Source organism: Hippocampus bargibanti, linkage group LG11 (assembly GCF_051943395.1).
Source record: "Hippocampus bargibanti isolate YZ-2025 linkage group LG11, ASM5194339v1, whole genome shotgun sequence".
In the NCBI taxonomy this organism is placed as follows: domain Eukaryota; kingdom Metazoa; phylum Chordata; class Actinopteri; order Syngnathiformes; family Syngnathidae; genus Hippocampus; species Hippocampus bargibanti.
The window spans coordinates 7,852,895-7,874,630 of record NC_142744.1 but is presented as its reverse complement, the minus strand read 5'-3'; the positions used below and the strand labels follow the sequence as shown (position 1 = coordinate 7,874,630).

The 21,736-nt window shown below is 40.6% G+C and overlaps 1 protein-coding gene across 1 annotated transcript; it reads right to left on the bottom strand.

Annotated features, from left to right (window-relative positions):
- Window positions 1–754: 754 nt before the first annotated feature.
- Window positions 755–5,816, bottom strand: amy2a (amylase alpha 2A). Its single transcript, XM_089008267.1, has 8 exons — window positions 5,558–5,816; window positions 3,465–3,809; window positions 3,058–3,288; window positions 2,046–2,179; window positions 1,714–1,936; window positions 1,503–1,624; window positions 1,280–1,405; window positions 755–1,018 (listed from the first exon to the last, which is right to left on the bottom strand). The coding sequence occupies exons 1-8, from the start codon at window positions 5,726–5,728 to the stop codon at window positions 829–831; spliced, it is 1,542 nt and encodes a 513-aa protein (XP_088864393.1). The 5' UTR covers window positions 5,729–5,816; the 3' UTR covers window positions 755–828.
- Between the last annotated feature and the right edge of the window lie 15,920 nt (window positions 5,817–21,736).

Below are 21,736 nucleotides of genomic sequence, written 5' to 3'. Positions count from 1 at the left end.
TCTCTGGGGGTCCCCCATTTTCCCGTCGCGCTACCGGGGCTGCGCTCTCAGCGGTGACAGTGATGATAGGAAGTCCTCAGTGGCTGAAGAAAGTGCAGGGTGGACACTGGCAGGCCACCATGGGTTCACCTGGGATAATCAACTGATCAAAAAAATATGACAGTAGAATAAATACAAATGATTGCAGTTCTCCCTGTCGATTTGGATTTGACATCGCACCACCACGAGTCTCTATATCTGTGAAAAGATCCATTTTGACACACCTTTCGTTCTTCAGTTCCCCGAGGTAACAACGTTGCGTTCCCATGGAGATTAACAACAGCACCGTGGTGTTCTTGGACCTGGTATCCATCCAACATAAAATATTTTGTTTTCTACAATATGATCAGACGCTCTCCGGTTCACCCAGGCTGTTATGTAGGCTGATTCTGTTCAAAATGATAGTTGCCGCCCTGACGAGTAAAGCCCCATCCACATACGTCTACTTGCCAAATCAAAGGACAGCAAGCTTTCAATCATTCTGCCCGGCATATGTTCATGAATTCAGAACCATGGGTGGAAAAGATAGTACCCGGAGAGACAGAAGGTAAGACCCTTAAGACCACACAGAAAGGCACCATATGAGCCTGTTGCTTGCCAACTCCAAACCCCCTACTACCCACCGCCCAACCATCAAGTGAAATCAATATGTCTGCATACATAAAATCATTTTGTTCAGGCACCAGAGCAGAAAAAAAGAAGACAGGAGGAGAAAGCCTTTCACCACAGACCCGCTTTAATACCACTTTTGTTTAGAGCTCATTGTGCTTTGGTCAACGTAGTGAGTGTTTACAGTTTGGATTCGGCATGAATAGCCATAAAGGGGTCCTCATCACGGATGCTGATCTGGAATTGGGCGCGGCTATCATCGGCGACGAAGATCTGCTTCCCCGTGCACCTGTCTCCCTCTTTTTGGCCAGAGATGACATCGCAGTAGGTGCCGCCGGGCATACCGGTGTTCAGAGTCACGTCCAGGTCCCTCAAGACGAAAGAGAAGAGAGCTAGCTGTTTCAAGTGTTTGGGATTTGTCGTTGGAGTTCATCACGATATGGGGAAACGGCAGCAACAAAAAAATCAAGTGCAGGATACCAAAAGGAGGTGGTTCTTTCTCAGCGATCAAGCCACATAAAAACATAATGACCAAAGACAAATTCATTGCCTTTGAAATAAAACCCAATGACCCTTGCCAAACACCAAATGGATAGAAATAATCCATCATTGGAGTTGCCTTGACGCTCACCAGTTGTCGTTGTTAAAGACGATGAAACCCCGATTCCCTCGGCCAAAGGCAACCTGGTTACCATGGTTGTCCCACCAGTTGGTATGAGGCTGTCCGTTGACAACATTGCGGAAAATGACCATGTTCCTGCAGGGGTTTGACAGCCTTTAGACTCATTAGCCAAGAAAATCAATCATCTTGAAGCACCAACACGCCAGAAGATCAAAATCCAGAATGTCCTCACTTGATCTGTCGCCATCTGTGTTCACACACCCAACCGTCCCCACAAGTCTGGTCAGGGTTGATGGGAACAGACTTGGTGCTCCCGTCGCTATGACTCGGCGGTCCCATCCAATCGTTCTGATCCTGAGAACATGACCAGGGAACAACATAAATCCATTGATTAACTCATTCACTCCCATTCCTGAATTTATGATGAGTGATGAGTGGAGAACCTTTCCATTGACGATGTTTCGGTTCCAGCGGAAGCTGGACATGACCCTCGTTACACCATAAGGGTGGGCCAGCATGTAGCCCATCGCCATCTTGTAGAGCCTGGGATCCCAAAAGGTGACGATGGACGCACCGCCTGCGCCATGGCCTCGCTGGTTGTCGTGGTTGTCGACAAATACTACAGCACTGCCGTTGGGCATGAAACCCCAACCCTCTCCCCAATTTCTGCATGTGAAGAATGGAAATGATATTTATAGCGGACCTACCTTTTGTATTATATGTAGAAAGTGTGAATTCCCAATATGCCTATCAATATCCCAATATCCCAAGGTACCTGGTGTAGCACAACTTCTCGCCGTGCCATTTTCGGAAAACGGTTCCTAGTTTTGCACTGTATTTGAATTCAGTCACTCGTCCCAGGTTAGTGTACTCGTGTGATGAGATAGGCTCGCCTCCGAGGTCGATAACCTGAATTGCCAGAGGACAAATAGTGTGTATCAGTCAGACATTATTCAAATAACACATCTTCCTTTTCTCACAGCTCTGACTTCAGGGTTTTGACCTTGTAAAAATGACCCAATCATATCAGCTATCACCAAGTCATCTTTCACTGCAAGGAACTGGTACAGGCGGTACCAGTGTGTTGGCTCACGACGTGTTTAATCAAAAACTTTACACAATCTGGCTCTTTTTCCATGTACTTTACAAGTGACGTACATCTGTGACGAATCTTTAAACACTAACAGAACACATGACGCCCAGATGGCACGTATAGTAAGTAACTTCACCTGAGTCAAAAAAAGAGCAGTGACAATATGGAAGCAAACAATGATAATTAGAACAGAACCTGTATGTGGGACAATTTTGTCCGGGTCACAAGTATATTCATAATTGTCTATACCAAACTACGAACAACAGATTTTTTTTCCAAAATGTATCAGTCACTTATTTAATATGAATTAATATGTGATGCGTTGTGTGTGTGTGTTTATATATGCAGTATCTTCCGATTGCTAGCTAGATAGCTGGCTAGATAGCTAGCTAAATAGCTAGATAGCGAGATAGCTAGCTCGCAGGATCGATGGATGGATAGATGGATAGCTGGATAGATACTGTATCTATAATTGGTAGGCTATATTTGCTTGTATACATTGCCATCAAAGTCACATTTGGAAGAGGCCTGATTCCATTCTGTAGATATCAGATTCCACCCCCCCCCCAAAAAAAAAAAAAAAAAAAAAAAAACTACTATTATGTGTACACCACTTGCGACAGACCATAAATTAACTGTCTTCAATCCAGTCCAGAAATTTGAGTTAAAGCATTTCAGGTGTAGTCTTGGGTACCTCCTGAAAAATGAAGGGTCTGGAGCCTTCTGCGAACCACTCAGTATTGAGGTTGTGCAGCCTGCTGTAGACGGCAGCCAAGTCACCCGGCCACATGTGCTTGCAGGCATCCACCCGGAATCCGGCTACGCCCATGTCGATTAGCACATTCATAAACTCAGCCACCTTATCCCGCACGTAGTTCTTCTCCAGGGCCAGGTCCAGAAGGCCCACTAGGCGACAGTTACGCACCTGGAGAAGGAAATGATCACCAAGTAAATTGAAGGCTTTTGATGCTTCAGTCGATGCTACAAGAAAATGGCACGAACAACGGTGGATATGTTTCGGACAAAATCTCAATAGGCAAATGCCAAACTGGGTGTATGCAGTTCTCCGTAGTAACTTCTTGGAAAATTGGATATCCGCACCTGATTTGCATCCCAATAGTTCTCGATTTCACCACTGCCCGTTTGGCATTTGTTGTCATTGAAGTCCCACCCGCTGTAGGGAACGTCGGGGAAGTTCTTGGTGCTGGCGCTGAACCAGGTCCCGCATGAAGAATGGTTCCCCTCGCCGCCAGCTGACCCGCACATGTGGTTGATGACTGCATCCACGTAGATGTTGACACCGACGTTGTTGCACCGCGTCACCATGTCTCGGAGCTCACGCTCATCGCCCGACCGAGAACACAGGTTGTATCCCACTGGCTGGTACCTCTCCCACCATGGCCTCCAGGGATTGTTCAGTACAATGTGCTCGTTGGGAGGAGAGATCTAAGCAAACACATGACAGGAAGATGATAACTGGATGAAAATTGCCTGTGGGCAAATAACGTTTGCTGTTCAGACTAAGAATAGTTCACTGTTACAATACTCGGCTGTGATCTACCGATTTCTAGATGTGTGAAAGTGGCAGTTAGTCATCTTCGGTAAAACAAAGACTAATACAATTAAGTGTCACGATTTGGTCGGGAAACTCCCGATTTTGACCACAATACAGTGATACCTTAGCTTACGAATGCTTTCGTTTATGAATTTTTCAATTTACGAACATTAAATTCGTGAGAATATAATCTTGGCATTCGAACTACTTTTCAGCAAATACACTAAACCACATGCAGCGCCACGGTGGCTAGCGGAGTAGTTTTCGGCGGAAGAACACCAAACCACACGGAGTGCCATGGTGGCTGGCGGACTAGTTTTTATCACCCCTTTCCTTGAGTGCATACGTGGTTTGTTATCGAGGATACTTTGGCTATTATGGGACCGGAAAGGCCCGACCACAGGCTAGTGTTCAGCCGAAGAGGACGACAAAACAAAATTACGGGCAGAAGAAGGAGATCATCGAGAAACACGAACGAGGTGTGCGTTTTGTGTGACTTAGCGCCCCACTATCAGTATGCTAAATCGACCATTGCTACGTGTGGCTAAGGGTGTTTCAGTGTTGTCTAAGCAACCGTCTCAGGCAATAGAAGAGGTTGAAAAAGTTCTGTTGATTTGGATGAATGAAAGGCAGCTAGCAGGAGACATTGTGAGTGAGGGTATTATCGTGAAGAAAGCACAGCAACTTCACTCGGATATCATCAAGAGACAACCTGGTTCGTCACCTATTGACAACTACCATCACAAAGGTAAATAAAACGACTTCATTATACATAGTACTGTTTATTTCTGTAATTACAATACAATAGCACATTTATTGTACATAAAATAAGGTATATTTTGTGTAGCTTAAAGGCTTATTTAGTCGAAAATTATGTTTTATGGGGACCTGGGAACGGATTATTCTCATTTTTAATGGTTTCTTATGGGAAATAAATGTTTGACAGATGAACTTTTCGCCTTACACACATTTTCTGTGAACCAATTAAATTCGGAAGCTGAGGTATCACTGCACTTACTCACTTTATAAAGCAACCATTACACAGACAGTTCATTTGTAAGATGAAAAAAAGAAAATGTAAAAAAAAAAATAAAGAATTTTTTATACTAATTGAATATATAAACAATGAAAGAATGTTTGTGTTTTATTTACTTCTAATTTACACTTTTGTAACGCTCACATTATTTTAACATGAACCCGAGTCATGAGTACGAAATTCTCCCGATTTCTAACTTATTTCTAAAACTTAACATGTATGAAGACGTTTTATCATATTGATCAATATTTGCGACAATGGTATAATAGTTGAAAGCAAGACGATCTGTCAAGGAAAAAAAATCACCCCAACGTGGGTCTGTCTTATGCCTGTTGTTGTTTTTAACAACTGTAGCATATCGCAAATGTTTGCAGACATCTGAAGACAAAAAAAAAACGACCAAGCGAGATTGCAAATAAACCACAAAGTAAACAAACTTTGCAAAGGCACGCACACAAGCACACACATGCACACTCATGATAATCACCGCTTTCCACAATAGAACAAAAAGTACTAGAAAATATCCACAGAGAAGCGACGCCGTAGATATTTCTGCACCGCACAAAGTCATTTCCATACACACAAAAATGAACACAGATCTACCTGAACTCCCCCGAAACCATTGGGCCCCAGAAACCGCTCACACTCCGCCGCGATGTCCGCCCAGCGCCACTCGAAGAGATGCACGATGGCCGTCCTACCATGCCGCAATTGAGGATGATGCTGGGCGGCGGCGAGCCCCCAGAACAGCATCCACGCGACAAACCACTCCATGTTTCTCGGAGGGAAATTCTGGAAAAACGCACGACGCAGATGGCACACCTGTATTTGTTCACTCCCCCCCCCCCCCCCTCCTCACGGTAACTAATGGGAATCCTGACAAATAGATTGTCAGGCCTGTTTGGCAGCTGCTTATTTTCTCACCCTTTTCAATGTGACTCTTATCATGTAATACTTTGCCCAAAAGTGGGCGGGGGCGGGTCAAAAACCTCTAGTTTACTGCTCGTCAACCCAGAATATTTTTTTCAATTTTCCTGTGAATATAAATTTTCTTTTGTACAATAAATAATTATTCTGTGTTGAACATATGACTTGCCTGTAATGTGGCTGCCAAATGGTCCTCATCGTAAACACCGGGAAAACTTATCAAGCTTCGACACAAAAACAAAAGTGAAAAAGGTTTCCTCCATGTCTCGCCATTCCACAAGTGTCCGTCATTGTGATAATAACCCGTCTATTTTCCACTCCGCTTTATCTTTCACAAGTCCTGGTTGTCGTGGGACAGGAGACGGCAGACACCCTGAAGTGCTTGTCAGCCAATCGCAAGGCTCACAGAGACAAACAACCATTCGTTCATCATAACTCCTCGGGACAATTTAGAGCTTCCAATCTATATGTCTGTGTACGCTCTCAGTTGTACAGGAGTGGTCCATAGATGAGAAGGTTTCTTCAGCCGTCATCTGTACTTTTTTGAAGGTGTCTGACATTTCGCCTCCTATCAAAGAGGCTTCGTCAGCGTACTAAAGTCTTACTGGTCGTATCGGCCCTATTTATATATCCTTAATGTCCAGACATGGCGGCGCCGGACACAGCTATGATAGGTCCATACTCTCAGGTTAAGGGAAGCAGAGAACCACTCCCTGTGGCCCCACTGATTGTTCCTACATAAGGAGGGAGGGGGGCAAACAGGCCAGTTGTTAGTCAGGAATTAGGGATATATAAACAGGGCCGATACGACCAGTAAGACTTTAGTTTGCTGACGAAGCCTCTTGAATAGGAGCTGAAACGTCCGACAACTTCAAAAAAGTACAGATGATGGCTGAAGAAACCTTCTCATCGAAGCTTCCAATCTACTTTCCAAGCTTGTTTTGGGAATATGGGAGGAAAGTACCCAGTGAAAACCCACGCAGGACCAGGGATGACGTAAATTCTGCCAGGAAGGCCAGAATCGGCCTCATAATTATGATATATGAATTATTGCCACATGCAGTCTTGTATATGCATCTTAATTTTCAACCCCTATCCCCATAAGATCTAATGACAATTGTACAAATTTCAATGTGAAGAAATGCTGGAAAATATTTTGCAGCATGAAGTTTGATCGAGTCATGTGTACTCTCGCAGCTGTTTGTATTGGACATGAGCCCATATCAATGAGTCAATGAGTAAATTTATTTTTTGCCGTGTGGCGAGACGCTTGTTGAGTCGGGATGCCATTTTGACTCTGTACCTGGCAGTTTTGGTTTAACGTCATTGTTCTACGGTTTTGATGATGAGGATGGTAATGAATGAATGAACTTTACAACATTCAACAATTCATTTACATTTCTCAGTTTTCCTTCGCAAACAGCATTTTTGATATCACCCCACAAGTTCTTGTTTGGATTGCGATCTGGCGATTTGTCTGGCCACTCCATAACATTAATTTTATTGGTTTGGAATCAAGACTTTGCTTGTCTACTGGTGTGTTTGGGGTAATTGTCTTGTTCAAACACCCATTTGAAGGGCATGTCCTCTTCAGCATCAGGCAACATAACCTCTTCAAGTACATACATTTCTGACTGTCACAACACTTATAGGTAACTGCAGACTGTGTTTCATCATCCTGGCTGAGCCATTCTGGTTAATATCTGGTCCATTTTAATAGTTCTCTTCCGTTTTCTTCCATGTGTCTCTGGTATTTCTACCCATTTGGTATTTCTTCCCATTTTAAGGCATTGGAGATAATTTTGGCTGAACAGCCAACAATTTTTGCACTTCTTTATGGGTTCTTTCCTCTCCAAACAACGAGTACGAGTCCGTACGTGATGTCACTAAAGGAACGCCCCCTGACCGAAAAAAAAAGACACATTGTAGCAGTCCTTCCATCACGTTAATGTATTTTGCTGTATTGTTTGGTCTGAAAACCTTGTGATGCACCCAAAAGCCGCCAGAAGAGGGTGTCCAAGCTTCATATAAGGAATTTATCAGCCTATGGAAACGGAGGTGGCCACAGGAGGTCACCATCTTGTGCCTGTTTTCTGGTGATCATTTCTCCCCAATGTTGCCTCAAAATGGCATGGAATAAATTATTTAATTGATTGCAAACATGTATACGTTCCTCTTCAGAACTGTTTGAATCATATTCTTAACTGGAGGTGTAACAAGAAAGCATATTCTCCGAAAAGTGACGTCGGTTATCCTTTAAATAAGAGCCACCTGATCCATAATACAATCATATACATCATAGATGTCCATACCAGCCACCAAAAACAGTTTGTTGTCTGTTTTTCCTCTGCTTCGCCTTATTTTCACTGGTGTATGTATGATGTATTCCTATTCCCCACTTGCTTCAGCTTTTTCCCACGAGTGTTTTTGAACACTGGTCGGTCCAAGGACAAAAGCTTCCTTTCAGGTCAGCAGCTGTAGTGTCCAGGTAAAAAAAATGATGGGAAAATAGAAAGTGACTGAGCTGGCACAGAGTGAGGGAATAACAGGAGAAGAAAAGGAAAGAATGGCGAGTTCATAATTTTTTGACCCTTTTTTGGTGAATGTTTGCAAGAGCTGAGTTGAGTGATGTTACTTTCAATGGAGCCAGTAAGAAAGCAAAGTATAATTAGAATCAGAATAACATTATCAGGATGAAATGATCAAACACCCATATTTTGCCCACAATAAGGCGCACACACCCAAAAGCATTCACTTTTTCTCATTTCTGCCACCTCCATCTGATCCGAATTAAATCAAAAGCAAATCTCTAAGAAATTAGATGTAATTAGATTTGATTATTTTATGTATTTATTCTTGAACCGTGTTTTGAAGCTGTCATGGAAGGTGCGCTTGTCAGCTCTCTTCACTAGAGGGCTGTCTAAGGTTTAGCTTAGAACGTGTTCTTGTCAATCCTCCATGGAAACTCCCTCAAGGTTGATGTCCTGAAATCTGATACATTTGATATGTTTCCGTGTGTTATGTAATAACATTATGGAGGTAAACTATATATTTGCTGTGATGTTTTGTCATGAAAATGCTCTATTAATACATGTTTTGTATTTTATTAAATGGGGGACAAAAAACTAACACAGGCTGTGAAATCTCCCAGATTGTTCTCTGTACATTTGAAAATAACTCTTCTGTAATTAGATTAGATTAGCCTTTATTAGTCTCGCAGTGGAGAAATTTACATTTCAGAGCAGCAAAGTTATGAAAGGAAGAGGAAAGGAAAGAAAGAAGTACAAAAACAAAATACAGAAGCTGCTAGAAAGGCAACCACTCTCGCGGCGCCATCTTGAAGTCAAAAGAACAAAAAACTAATGAACAAATAATGTGACACACCACAAAGACACAGACAGTCATTTTATCTTTCTGCACCCTCTTTGTTGCATGGAGTTCTACATGAAAGCTCTCCTCTGTCATGATCAAAACGTCCTTTTCACCAGTGGATCTGGGACATTATGGTGAAATGATCACGTCTACTACAAACTAAATGTTGAAAGCAAACACAAAGCTGTAGCATCCATTGACGAAAAGAGATTGTCTCACATCTACTGTCCCACGTAAATCCGCTTCAATTCCAAGCCGCGACAGTTCCACATATCGAATAATTCCACTGTTGACCAATAAGTAGCAGAAGAGTTTCAAGTGTGACACTAAATTTGCATCAAAACCACATCAAAAGTGTACAAAATTTGAGATTGGATCCAGCATCCCCCCCCAACCCGACGCTAATGATTACATTAGAAGATAATGGGATCAATACATTTGTATCATAATATGATTTTCTTCTAATTGTATAGGGGCTATCATAAAAATAATAAAATAGATCCATCTTTTTTCTCTTGATTTGTGGACTTATAAAGCATCTGAAGTCATTGAGTGACTTGACGTCGCCTTCGCTGGACAATGAGTCCACATATGTGAGCCACTAACGCCAAAACAGTATCGTTCAAAGTATAGTTTAGCCTAGTACCACGCAAATACGTGTGTGTGTGTGTGTGTGTGTGTGTGTTTCGATTGGTGAGTATCGCATGGGTGTATGTGATTTTCTTCCTTCTGTTTGCACCAAGGTATCAATTTGGTGAGCTGTGCACCAGTAATAAACTTCTATTCCCGTGCTGCCGACGCTCTGGGCCTTCTCCACCGCAGGCTGCGGCGTGGACGCAGGCCCGAGCCGCCTCAAGGAAAAAAAAATAAAACGTGCGAGCACCCCTGAGGTCTATGACGCTGCTCTAGTGTTCGGCCAATTCTTTCTGGCTAGTTCTCACCAATAAGTCCAAATAAAATGTCTTTTTTCTTTTTAATCTCCTCTAAAGGGCAAAATGTGATAAATAATGCCCCCAAATGTCTATTTTCAGATAAAATGTATATTTGGTTATAAAAATATAATTGGCCCCAGAACACTTTGCATTGATGTTACAAAGATCAATTTTAAAAATGCTGTAACATGAATATTTATTAAGATTTATTAGAAAATAAACAGTCTATTATAAAATAAACAGATTTTGATGAGAAATCCATCGAATGAATTTCTTGTCAACAAAAGCTTTCCAATATTTTCCCATTATTGTCTATTGTTTTGCATAAAAATGCTACATCAAAGTCAAAGTCAGCTTTGTTGTCAAATATGCTAATATGCAAGACATACAGCACAGATGAAATTACTGTCCTCTCGGACCCAGCATGCAAGGCACTTATAATGACTTTAACAAACATAATAAACATGAAAACGCCAATTTGCAAATTTTTACATGTTGTTACGGGTAAAAAAGGACTTGATATGTAGATGATTTATTGTGCCTGGAAAACATATTTTGCTATGTATGTCCCTGCTCTCAGTTTGAGGGGGACCGGTGGACTACTCCCTGAAGCTAATCTGATTACTTCTTTTGTCCTGTTTGATTATGTTCTATGACGGGTCCAATTGCCCCATTTGCCCCCCGCTCCCAGCTTTAGGGCAGGGACCTATCAAAGCAGAGGTCTGGCACCGCCACCTCTGTCCATTTGGGATCAACAGTATATAGGACCAGAGCTACCAGCACAATTATAGTTCGCTGACAAAGCTTTTCGGATGAGAAGCGAAACGTCCAACACCTTCAAAGAACTACAAATGACGGCCGAAGAAACATTTTCATCGATGGTACAATACTGGAGTGTGTAATTTTGTTTTTAGAAAAAAAAACTTATTTTTTTTAGGACAGTGGAACAGATTATTGTGCTTTCTATAAATTTCAATGGTGATAGATGATTTGAGAGTTACGAACGTGGTCTCTGAAACATTTCAAGTTGTAAATCAAGCAAGACACCACCGCTATTGCCACAATACGAAGAACAATGCGACGCCTGTTGCCTGGGTTTGCCGTCCTTCCCGTAAGATGTTCGTAGTCTAGTGTCAGTGGGTGGTGAAACATATAGGAAAATATGCCACCTGAATCGCACAGAGGAAAAAATGACATGTCCTATTTGGACGAAATGATTCCATATGCGGGAGGGAATTCCTTCTTTTCTTTCCCCGATGAGTTTTAAACGCTTCCAGACGCACTTGCTATCGCCTTTATGTTGCAATGGAGGTGACTAAAGGCTCAAATTCGCACGTGCGTGGATGATGCACATGTCCTCCTCACGCGCGTACAAACTAAAGTCCTTGTAAAGTGAAAATAACATCCTCTGAAGTCAATGCACCACTGAGAAGAGTGCCCCTTAGTTGTAGTTTTTTGTAATATCGAATTTTTGTGTCATTTTTTTATGTCAACTGTTTTAGCGGAGATAACTCTCTCACCAGGCAGGATGGTTTGGGGAAGGAGTACAGCGTGGAAACAATGCTGCATCCAGCTGGCAGCTGCAACGCAAACTGCCGCGGTGGACGTTATCCAGTGCACACGGTAGGGAAGTTGTTGATCACGGAAAAAAAACTGCACCCGCGGCAGTGGCTACTGCTTGTCCTACTCTGGGTTCCACTTGAATAACCTATGATGACTTATAGGGGTCACCGGGTTCACCGAGTGAATTTTCTCACAGACGAGTTTGAAAAAGTGTGTCACAGATATGATTTGCACCTTGAGAATCAAATAGCGTAACAAAAAAATGTATGAAAAACATTAAACTTGTTGAAAAGTCGTTTTTGGCAACTTGGTTATCATAACAAAGCAGGGGTGAGGCATGCGTTTCACACCTCGGCCTTCAGTCGTGCTATGTCTGAAACAATCCCACCTTAAATAACTATTTATGACTATACAACCATTACTGCAGTTTCAGCTGCGACTGCGACTCGTATAATTGAGGTGTGATTTACTACAAGTCCACTAGAGGGTAGCATTAGCCAGGAAGCGAGAAGGCCTTGGCGTGGCCATTTCGAAATCTGATTGGTTAAAGCAACTGTTTGGTGTCCAGGTAGATTTCTGACCCTGGTCAAAAACAATGGCTGAAATGTGATTGGCTCAATGCTTAACCCATTGGCTGCCATTCTCGAATTTATTCGAGAATTGAAAATCCTGACGTGGAGCGCCGTTCCCGAATTTGTTCAGGTTTTGGTTTTTCCCTCAGGGGTTGCCGATAAAGCAGTGGTCAGACCTCTGGCAATGTTTTTCCCTTCCACCAGGGGTCAGCATTTGTCTTTCGCCCATGTGAGCTCTTTGTTACAGCTTCAGCTACTGTTAAAGCACTATATAAATCAAGATGTGTGTACTGTATTGTATTTTGTACAGCTGCCCCCTTTTCAAGCTCAGATAACTCCAGGCCCATATTACTTCGGGATTAACTCTTTTTTTCTGATTAAGAAGAGAGTCTAGGATTTCTTATGGTGAATTGAATTTTTATGTAGTCCTAAAACTCAATATTCTTTGAGTCATGCAATTCATCAGAAAAAGGGTCTGGAGTTATTGTCATGATCTGGTTGGCGACCAACGGGGGCGCTGTCGGCCCCGCCTGCACCTGCACAGGTGCTGGTCGTCCCGATCAGATTGGCGACCAGCGGGTAGCGACGTCAGCCCTGCCTGCAGCCTCGCAGGTGCTGGTCGTTTAATCATTGACACTTAAAAGGACACCCGGCACGACCATGGTGCCGGTTCATTGTTTGTTTGCTGTTTGTTGCATGCATAGTGTATGCTGTGCATGTGTTTGTTTAACCATGGCGGACTTTTACTTTTGGTCTTCTTTTGATACTTTGTATTTTTTCCATTCAGATGATTTTGATGTTTTACATTTTGTTCCTGCTGACTTTATTTTAATACAATTTGTCAAACAACTTCCTGCTCCTCCCTGCCTGCTTTTTGGGATCCGCACCCGCCATCACCACCTCGCAAACCGTGACAGTTATCCGAACTTGAAATGGGTGTGGCTGTGCAAAATACAATATAGTACATACATATTGATTTATATACCGTTTTAACAACAGCTGAAGCTGTAGCAAAGCACTAACATGGACAAAAGGTAAATGCTCCCCCCTGGGTGAAGGGAAAAACATTGCCAGAGATCTGACCAGCGCTTTATCGGCACCCCCCGCAAGAAAAACCAAAACCCGAACAAATTCGGAAATGGCGCTCCATATCAAACTCTTCAATTCCAAATAAATTCAAGAATTGAGCTGAAATTAACAATTCGGCACCAAAAATAAAAAATAAATAAATAACAGACATGCGATTCATGGTCTTCCATGTAGGCACCACGTTGGAGATGTTATTATTAGGAACTAGACAGTATCACTATCGTCTCAAATCAAAGGAATTTTGGCCTTGACTCCATACATTTCGTCATTCTTGCCATCAAATTTGATAGCCTTTTGTTAGACTGTTTGACAAAACCCATTCGAGGAAATGTAAACTTTCCAAAGTCGGAAGAAGCGGGCTAGCCTCAAGCAAAAATCTGATATTATACATTCCTCGTTCCGCAACACTTTCCATGTATCGATATGGTTGGAAAGCCGGCAAACATAGTAAGAGGAAAAAGAAACACCGGCAAACACCAAGCGCTGTCTTTCCGGTTTATTCCTTGTGAGAAAGAGACACACAGAATGCAGAATACTCAGCTCCCCCTGATAAACTTTAAGCCACATCGTGCCCACAACGGTACTTGTTTATGGTGACGTGGAACAGGACATTCCAAAATAACCTCGGATAATGAGCCACATGCTCCTTCCTCAAAATCGGTCCACATGCAGCAGCCTGTTCCAGTTTTACAGACATTTGAATCTCAAAGGATGTGTTCAGTGAGGAACTAACGAGAAAGTGGACCTGCAATTCAAAGATGTATATTTACTTTCAACTCTGAATTATATACAATTATCCAGATTGAGCAAACTTTAAGTGACACCTTGAAGAATCGCCCAAATGTGATATGCTAGAAATGTTGTCTTTTCCCCTTCCAAAATTTATTGAAACAGCCAAACGTTTTGGGTCAAGATTTTGATCCAATAATTGTTCAAAAAATAAATAAAACAAATATCCCGTGTACTGACAAATTAAAGCTACCTAGAAACGCGTTGCTCGTTTATCAAAAAAGCTATGATTATAAATAATGCTAACTTAATTAGCAATATTTTCTAAGACAAAAAAACCTCATCACAAATCACTCTTTTTGCCATCTCGAGCACATTTAGGAACGATGACCGCTCCTTCCATCTTTTTTGGATGCCGTTAAGTCAAGTTTTTGCCATATGAAACCCGACACACTCGAGCTTTACGTTATCACAGACAGTGCCACTTAACCCGCCGTCAGGCCAAGCCTTTCATTACAGTCGGAACAAATCAAACAGCCGCCCATTAGATCTCTAAAAATGTCACGTGTGATTGCTGAGGCTTCAATAAATGTCACGTCTCAACACTATATAGTATATTTATGACCCCTAAAACACATTTATGGTCGACTTCACGCTAATTTATGCTGCTCGTATATACTGTACGCGTGTTCTGTATTGTTATACGTCCTGGAAAAAAATCATTCAGGAACCTTTTGTATGGTACATACTGTAGGTGTACCGTTGCAACACAGAACAAATTAGGCACCTCCAGTTATGAAGACATGAAGTTAGCATGGCCAGAATTTATTTATTTATTTATTTGTTTATTTATTTAATTTTTAACTTTATTTTTTTTATTTTGTAATTTATAAAAATTACAGTTTTATTTTAAAAAAAAGGCTTTAGTTTGTAATTTGTAGTTTTTTGTTTTTGTTTTTTTTTTTTGTTTTTTGTTTTTTGTCTTTTGTCTTTTTTTTTTTTTTTGTTTTTTGTATTTTGTTTTTTGGTTTTTTGTTTTTGTATATTTGTTTTTTGTTTTTTTTTGTATATATGTTTTTTGTTTTTTGTTTTTTGTCTTTACTTTTTTACTTTTTTACTTTTTTACTTTTTTACTTTTTTACTTTTTTACCTTTTGACTTTTTTACTTTTTTACATTTTCACTTTAAATGTTTCATGTTTTATTTGTAGTTGTATTTTTTATTTTTGTATTTATTTATTATTATTTATTTTAATTATTCTATTTATTTTATATTTTTTTCATCCTTTCTTTTTTCTGTCTTTATTTATTTACTTATTTACAAATATTTACAAAAAAAATATTCCACTGTATAAGTAGGAAAGAGCAAAGAAAGAGGAAAGAGCAAAATTCGGCATTGTGACATCATTTTCATTTGATAGCAAATGACGAGATGGCTGTCGGCTCGCATGGATAAAAACAAGTGGATTTTGATGCTTCGTTCACTCTGGAACAGGTCAAAATATACCTGGAAGTGTCTATTCTTTTTCATTTTTGTGAGATAACGCACATTTTTGAATGCTGCGGTCTGTTGAGATGATTGGAGTGCATCAAATACAATATTACCAAAACTGTACAATGCCTGATTTTGTATCTTCTTATGTTGCTCTCTCACAAAATTGTCTCAGTTTAAAAAAAAAAATCCTTCTGTGGGCTCCTCAGCCGTTTTTTCCCCCCTATGGATAACTTTAGCATATAAAACCATAGACATGGTCATCCCGTCCCGCGCGTGTGGGTATGTATGACCAGCAAGTTTGAACATCTGTCCGCTCCACCCAGTCGTTAGGAGTCCTCGCTGAGCCATCAAGGCATCGACTAAATTTGACTCGACTGGATCTCAAAGCCTTCTCTGAAATTTCCTCGCGCTTCGGGTCACAGTCGTAAAATAGTGTGGTGAGGAAATGTCCTGTAAAATTCTGTGAGTTTACAGACGCTTTCGTGCTAAATGCTTCAAGCTGACTGACCTTGAAGTCTTAGGCCGCGGTTACTTACTTTGACCAGCGTTTTAGCTCACTTGACACCTGAAGTTCGCCACACGTGGCTTGTTTGAGCGCCCTGACACGTATTCAAATTCGGTAAACTTGGGTTCGACATTTACCGATGGACATGGGTCAGATACACTTACTCATAACAACCAACAATGAGCAAACTAGAAATAATCAGTCATAATTTACATTCAAAGTCCTTTTGGTCATGTACAGACTAGAAGTTATCCAAAGACAAAAAAAATGCCGTCAAAGGCAGTAGCAATCAACAAAGTCCCATTGTGTATATTTCATAATTACTGCAATTACTCTTCTAATCTGTCACCGCCACTTTATACTGCACTGTTTTCACATAAGAGTGACCCAAGTAACAATATTTTCAAGATCTGAGCAGTCATTAGGCCCATTTTTCCCCTTAGTCTTGCGAGCAGCATTATGTGTAGGGGTTAGAACGAATTAATTGCATTTCCATTCATTTCATTGGACAAAGATGATTTGAGGTCCCAAACTGTGAGTTGTGAGGACTGTCTGTCACAACATGAGACTCATACCTCAAGGGACAAAAAACATTGTATGTACGAAATCAAAGTCTACAAACTAAAATAAAAAATCCAGCGGACTTGATTGGGTAATTTCGCGAACGCAGGTAATATTGGCAGAGTTCAAACCATGAGAATGACTCCCGCAAAAAATGTGTGTCATTCCATTTTTAGGAAGGCCGGGTGGAACGTTGATTAAACATGTCTTGCTTTATAACCGAAATCCACATGAAAATGTTATTTTCACAGCCGCTCTACGTATGTATTACGGCAGCATAATTACACATTGTCAGCCTGGCGCATGTTGGCACCGTATGCACCGCTTGTAATCACATGCCTCGCAACTACAAAGACTGACCCCGCATGTCAAATCGTCCCGAAAATTAAAGAGCAGCCTAGAGAGAAAAAAAGGAAAAAGAAGAACCTTATGAAGAACTTTGTCCATTTTTTTTATCAAGTGGGTGACTTCATTTTCAAAGGGGAAAGCACAAAAATGTTTCATTCAATCTTTGAACAAGATGATCGTTGGATTCAGCTTAACATTTTGGGGAAACGATCCCTTGGGAAAGAGCTTTGAAACGACCATATTTTCTGGTGTATAAGGCGCACCCAAAATATTTTCTTCAAAAGACGACCCAGTGCCTTATACGCAGGTGTGCCTTATATGTGAAGTCATATTTAGCCGACTATCAGCAGCCACTGACTCCATTTCCGCCCCGTAGAAGAAGTAGTGCGTAACCCCAGCCTCTACTGTAGGACCTTATACCTGCAATGTGGTGTGCTTTATATTTGGAAAACTTTTCTATATTTATATATTTGGAAAACTTTTTTACATTCATTGAAGGTGTGCCTTATACTCTGGTATGCCTTATATATGGTAAATGTTTGAAAATACACCATTCATTTGGGTTGCACCTTACACTCGGGTGCACCTTATATTTGGAAAACTTTTCTATATTTATACAGTGTATTATATTTGGAAAACTTTTTTTCATTCATTCATTTAAGATGCGCTTTATACTCCGGTGCACCTTATTTTTGGAAAACTTTTCTATATTAATATATTTTATTTGGAAAACTTTTTATTTATTCATTGAAGGTGTGCCTTATAATCCAGTGCGTTTTATATATGGAAAAAGTTTAAAAATACACCATTCATTGGGGTTGCACCTTATGCAAGGGTTCACCTTATATTTGGAAAAAAATATATATTTAGATATTATATTTTGATTTTTTTTTTCATTCATTGAAGGTGTGCCTTATAATCCAGTGCGCCTTATATATGGAAAACGTTTAAAAATACACCATTCATTGAGGTTGCACCTTATACTCGGGTGCACCTCATATTTGGAAAACTTTTCTATATTTATATATTATATTTGGAAAACTTTTTTTCATTCATTCATTTAAGATGCGCTTTATACTCCGGTGCACCTTATTTTTGGAAAACTTTTCTATATTAATATATTATATTTGGAAAACTTTTTATTTATTCATTGAAGGTGTGCCTTATACTCTGGTGCGCCTTACATATGGTAAATGTTTGAAAATACACCATTCATTGGGGTTGCACCTTATACACCAGTGCAGTGCACCTTATATTTGGAAACATTTCTATATTTATATATTGTAAAACTTTTTTTCATTCGTTGAAGATGTGCCTTATAATCCCGTGCACCTTATATATGGAGAAGTTTCAAAATACACCATTAATTGGGTGTTATACTGCTGTATCAGCAGCCACCAACTCCATTTCCCCCGTAGAAGAAGTAGTGTGTAACCCCAGCCATACCTGTTATGTGGTGTGCCTTATATTTGGAAAACGTTTCTATAGTGATGAATTATATTTGGAAAACTGTTTTTTTCATTGATTGAAGGTGTGCCTTATAATCTGGTGCGCTCATTGGGGGTGCACCTTATACACCAGTGCACCTTATACTGTAATTGGAAAACATTTCTATATTTATATATTATATTTGTAAAACCGTTTTTCATTCATTGAAGATGTGCCTTATAATCCCGTGCGCCTTATATATGGAAAAAGTTTCCAAATACACCATTAATTGAGTGTGCGCTTTATACTGCGGTAAATGACGAAGATAAAACAAGTCCTACTTGACCAAGGATTCCCAAAAGCACACACAGCCATGGTGTCATGATCATTTTATGCTTTAACAGTTACCCACATCAAATAAGGAACCATCACAAAATAGGCAGCAAAAAAAATCACATTTTTGGGGAATGATAAACATAGAATGCAGTCAAATTGACTCCAAAGATAATAGGAGTATAAATTTACGATTTTTTTTTAGCGTATGTTTTTGTAAGGACAGCTCCCGTAGTTCGATAGTGTGATTTCATTGCTCGTTTGACTTCACACATTCATCAATACACACAAAGGAACAAAGGGACTCCATTTAAAAAAACCTCCAATTTGTCTCACAGTGGATTTAGAATGTTTATGTTGGACTTTATGTCTTCATTTTTCAAATAACATTCATTTTCTTGGCGTGGATTTGAATTGTTTTGGGATTCTGCCCTTCCAACCCACCCTCCCCCCTTTTTTTCCATCCCGTGAAGGTCCATTGTTTTCCATTCAGTGCGTCTTCCTTAAGACAATAGTCTGAGGCAGCTGGTGGCCACAGCGGCCATCGTACACACACGCTTGGCGTACCTCCATGTTGTAAAATGGGGGTTTTGCTTCTGCATCCGACAGGAGCTACGCCTCTCTTGATGCCGTCATCTGATTGGCTGGGAAATTTCCCCTTCGAGAAACCAATAACAATGACAAATTTGATGCGATTGTGTTGAACGTAGGTTGCGCTACATTTATCAACACACCAACGCACTGTTTTTTGTTGATGATGTTGTTTTTGTTTTCTTTAATTTTAACAATGTGCCGTAAAATACCTGTTTGTGCCACAAATGGTACCGTTTTATGAAATAACTGTGTTTGCGAGCTTTAAACTACCATGCGGTGGGTGGTTTTTTAAAAAAGAAGCCCTTGATTAGAGCGAGGGATAAAACTCAAAATTTGGCTGTTCGTCTATCCAGTCGGTGACGTGGCTTGGCTGAATCACATAGCATCGGGTTGCTACATGCTAACTTTAGCTAAATGGGACATCAAATAGACTTGACACTTTTCCTTATCGTACATATCCAGATGAAAAGGTTTCTTTCGGCCGTCATCTGTACTTTTTTGAAGGTGTTGGACGTTTCACTTCTCACCCAAGAGGCTTCGTCAGCAAACTACATTTTTGCTGGTATCTCTGGCCCAATATATATACTCCTACTGTCCAGAGGTGGCGGTGCCAGATCTCTGCTCTGATAGTTCCCTGTTCTACAGTTGGGGGTAGCAGAGGACTATTCCTTGAGGCTACACTGATTACCTCTATTGTCCTGACTGATTATGGTCTACGATCATCGGTGTAGCACTCCTGTACGACTGAGAGCTTACACAGATGTACATATCCAGATACTTTCAGGTATCGGAGTTATGTTTGGAGCTGGAGGTGATCTGTTTTTGGAGCAAGGACATGTGTACACGGTGGATCAAGTCAAACACTTGACTTAAACCCAACAGAGAACGCAATTTACTCGCCGAAGAGGAGACTTGAGGCGAGTGTAGCCACCCAAAAAAATCTCGCCTTCTATCCATTGACTAAAATAAAGAAAAGTACGACAGGAAGTGGATGGATGGTTTTGGGTTCCATGTCTCCCTCTTAACGGGTAAAATGCATTTTCTTTGGGGATTGACTTGACAAGTCTAAGAAGTCTTTTATTTCTTGCACATGATGTCTCCTTGTCCTGGTATTAGAGGGGGCGCTTGATTTATAAGGGGCTTCCATTCGTACAGCAGTAAGATAACCCAGCAGCCTAGTCATTAGTACGTTTGCTTCCTAGTTTTGAGGGTCTGGGTTTAAGTTTCTGCCATTTGTATGTTCTGCCTTGTGCTAACGTAAATTTTCTCCAATTTCTGAAAATTCCTCTCCCACATTCCAAAAATCAGTCAAAATCTAGCTTGCCTGAAGAAAAATAAACAAACTAAGATTAGGAAGAAAAAAAACGTTGCTTGCAATCATCCTAACATCTGTTAAATCTGTCATTATTTGATGTATACTCTTTTGAACGTCAAGCCTGATTCTGTGGGCGTGGCCATCTTGGAAATGGCAGTTGGCCCAGTGTTGCACTGATGAATCCAGAAATCCTGTTTGTTGCCAGATTTGAAACGTGCATTCATCTAAAAGATACACATTTCCCCATTTCTCGACTTGACATTATACAAAAATAAATCCATCAAATAAAATAAAAACAAAGACAGATTTAGCCCGCACTAAATCTGAGTTTTGTAAATATTTCAATTCTAAACCCGAGTTTCCAGTTGGCACTCATTTATTTATTTATTTTTGAATAATAATGCAAACCATTAACAATGTAGCATTCATCCAGGCTGTTTATGGCTTTAAAGAGCTTAAAGCTCTTAAAAGCCATCTTAAAAGTATTGTTTGATTAGCGACAAGCACTCCACTTAGCGGCCTCATGCCGGCCTCGACCTGTGCCACCATTTTGTATTCCAGGTTTTTTTTCTGCTGTTTTTTTATCCACTAATTATTATCAGGGCCAAGGTCTGTGAGAGGAAACTGTCGAGTCTGGAAACCATTTGGATTTTTGGCTACCGGGTGTTCGATTTGTTTTGTTTTGATTTGATTTTTTTTTTTCCTTTTCCCCACTCCTATGAAAGCAGTGGCCCGTATAAGGAAGTTGTTAAAGGACAACCGACGTCTCCGGACAAGTTGTGTCCATAATTTGTAAAATGGCTTCAAATGACTTCTACTGAGCGTATTTTACAAAGATTGCACCGCATATAGCTAGATTTGACGTTTTAAGACTCACGCTGAATATTCCGGAAGTCTTGTTTTTGAGTTGGTGACGAGTCTGTACGTGACGTCACTAAACTAACGCCCCTGACCGTAAAAAAGACGCATTGTAGCGGTCCTTCCATCACGTCAATGTATTTTGCTGCATTGTTTGGTCTGA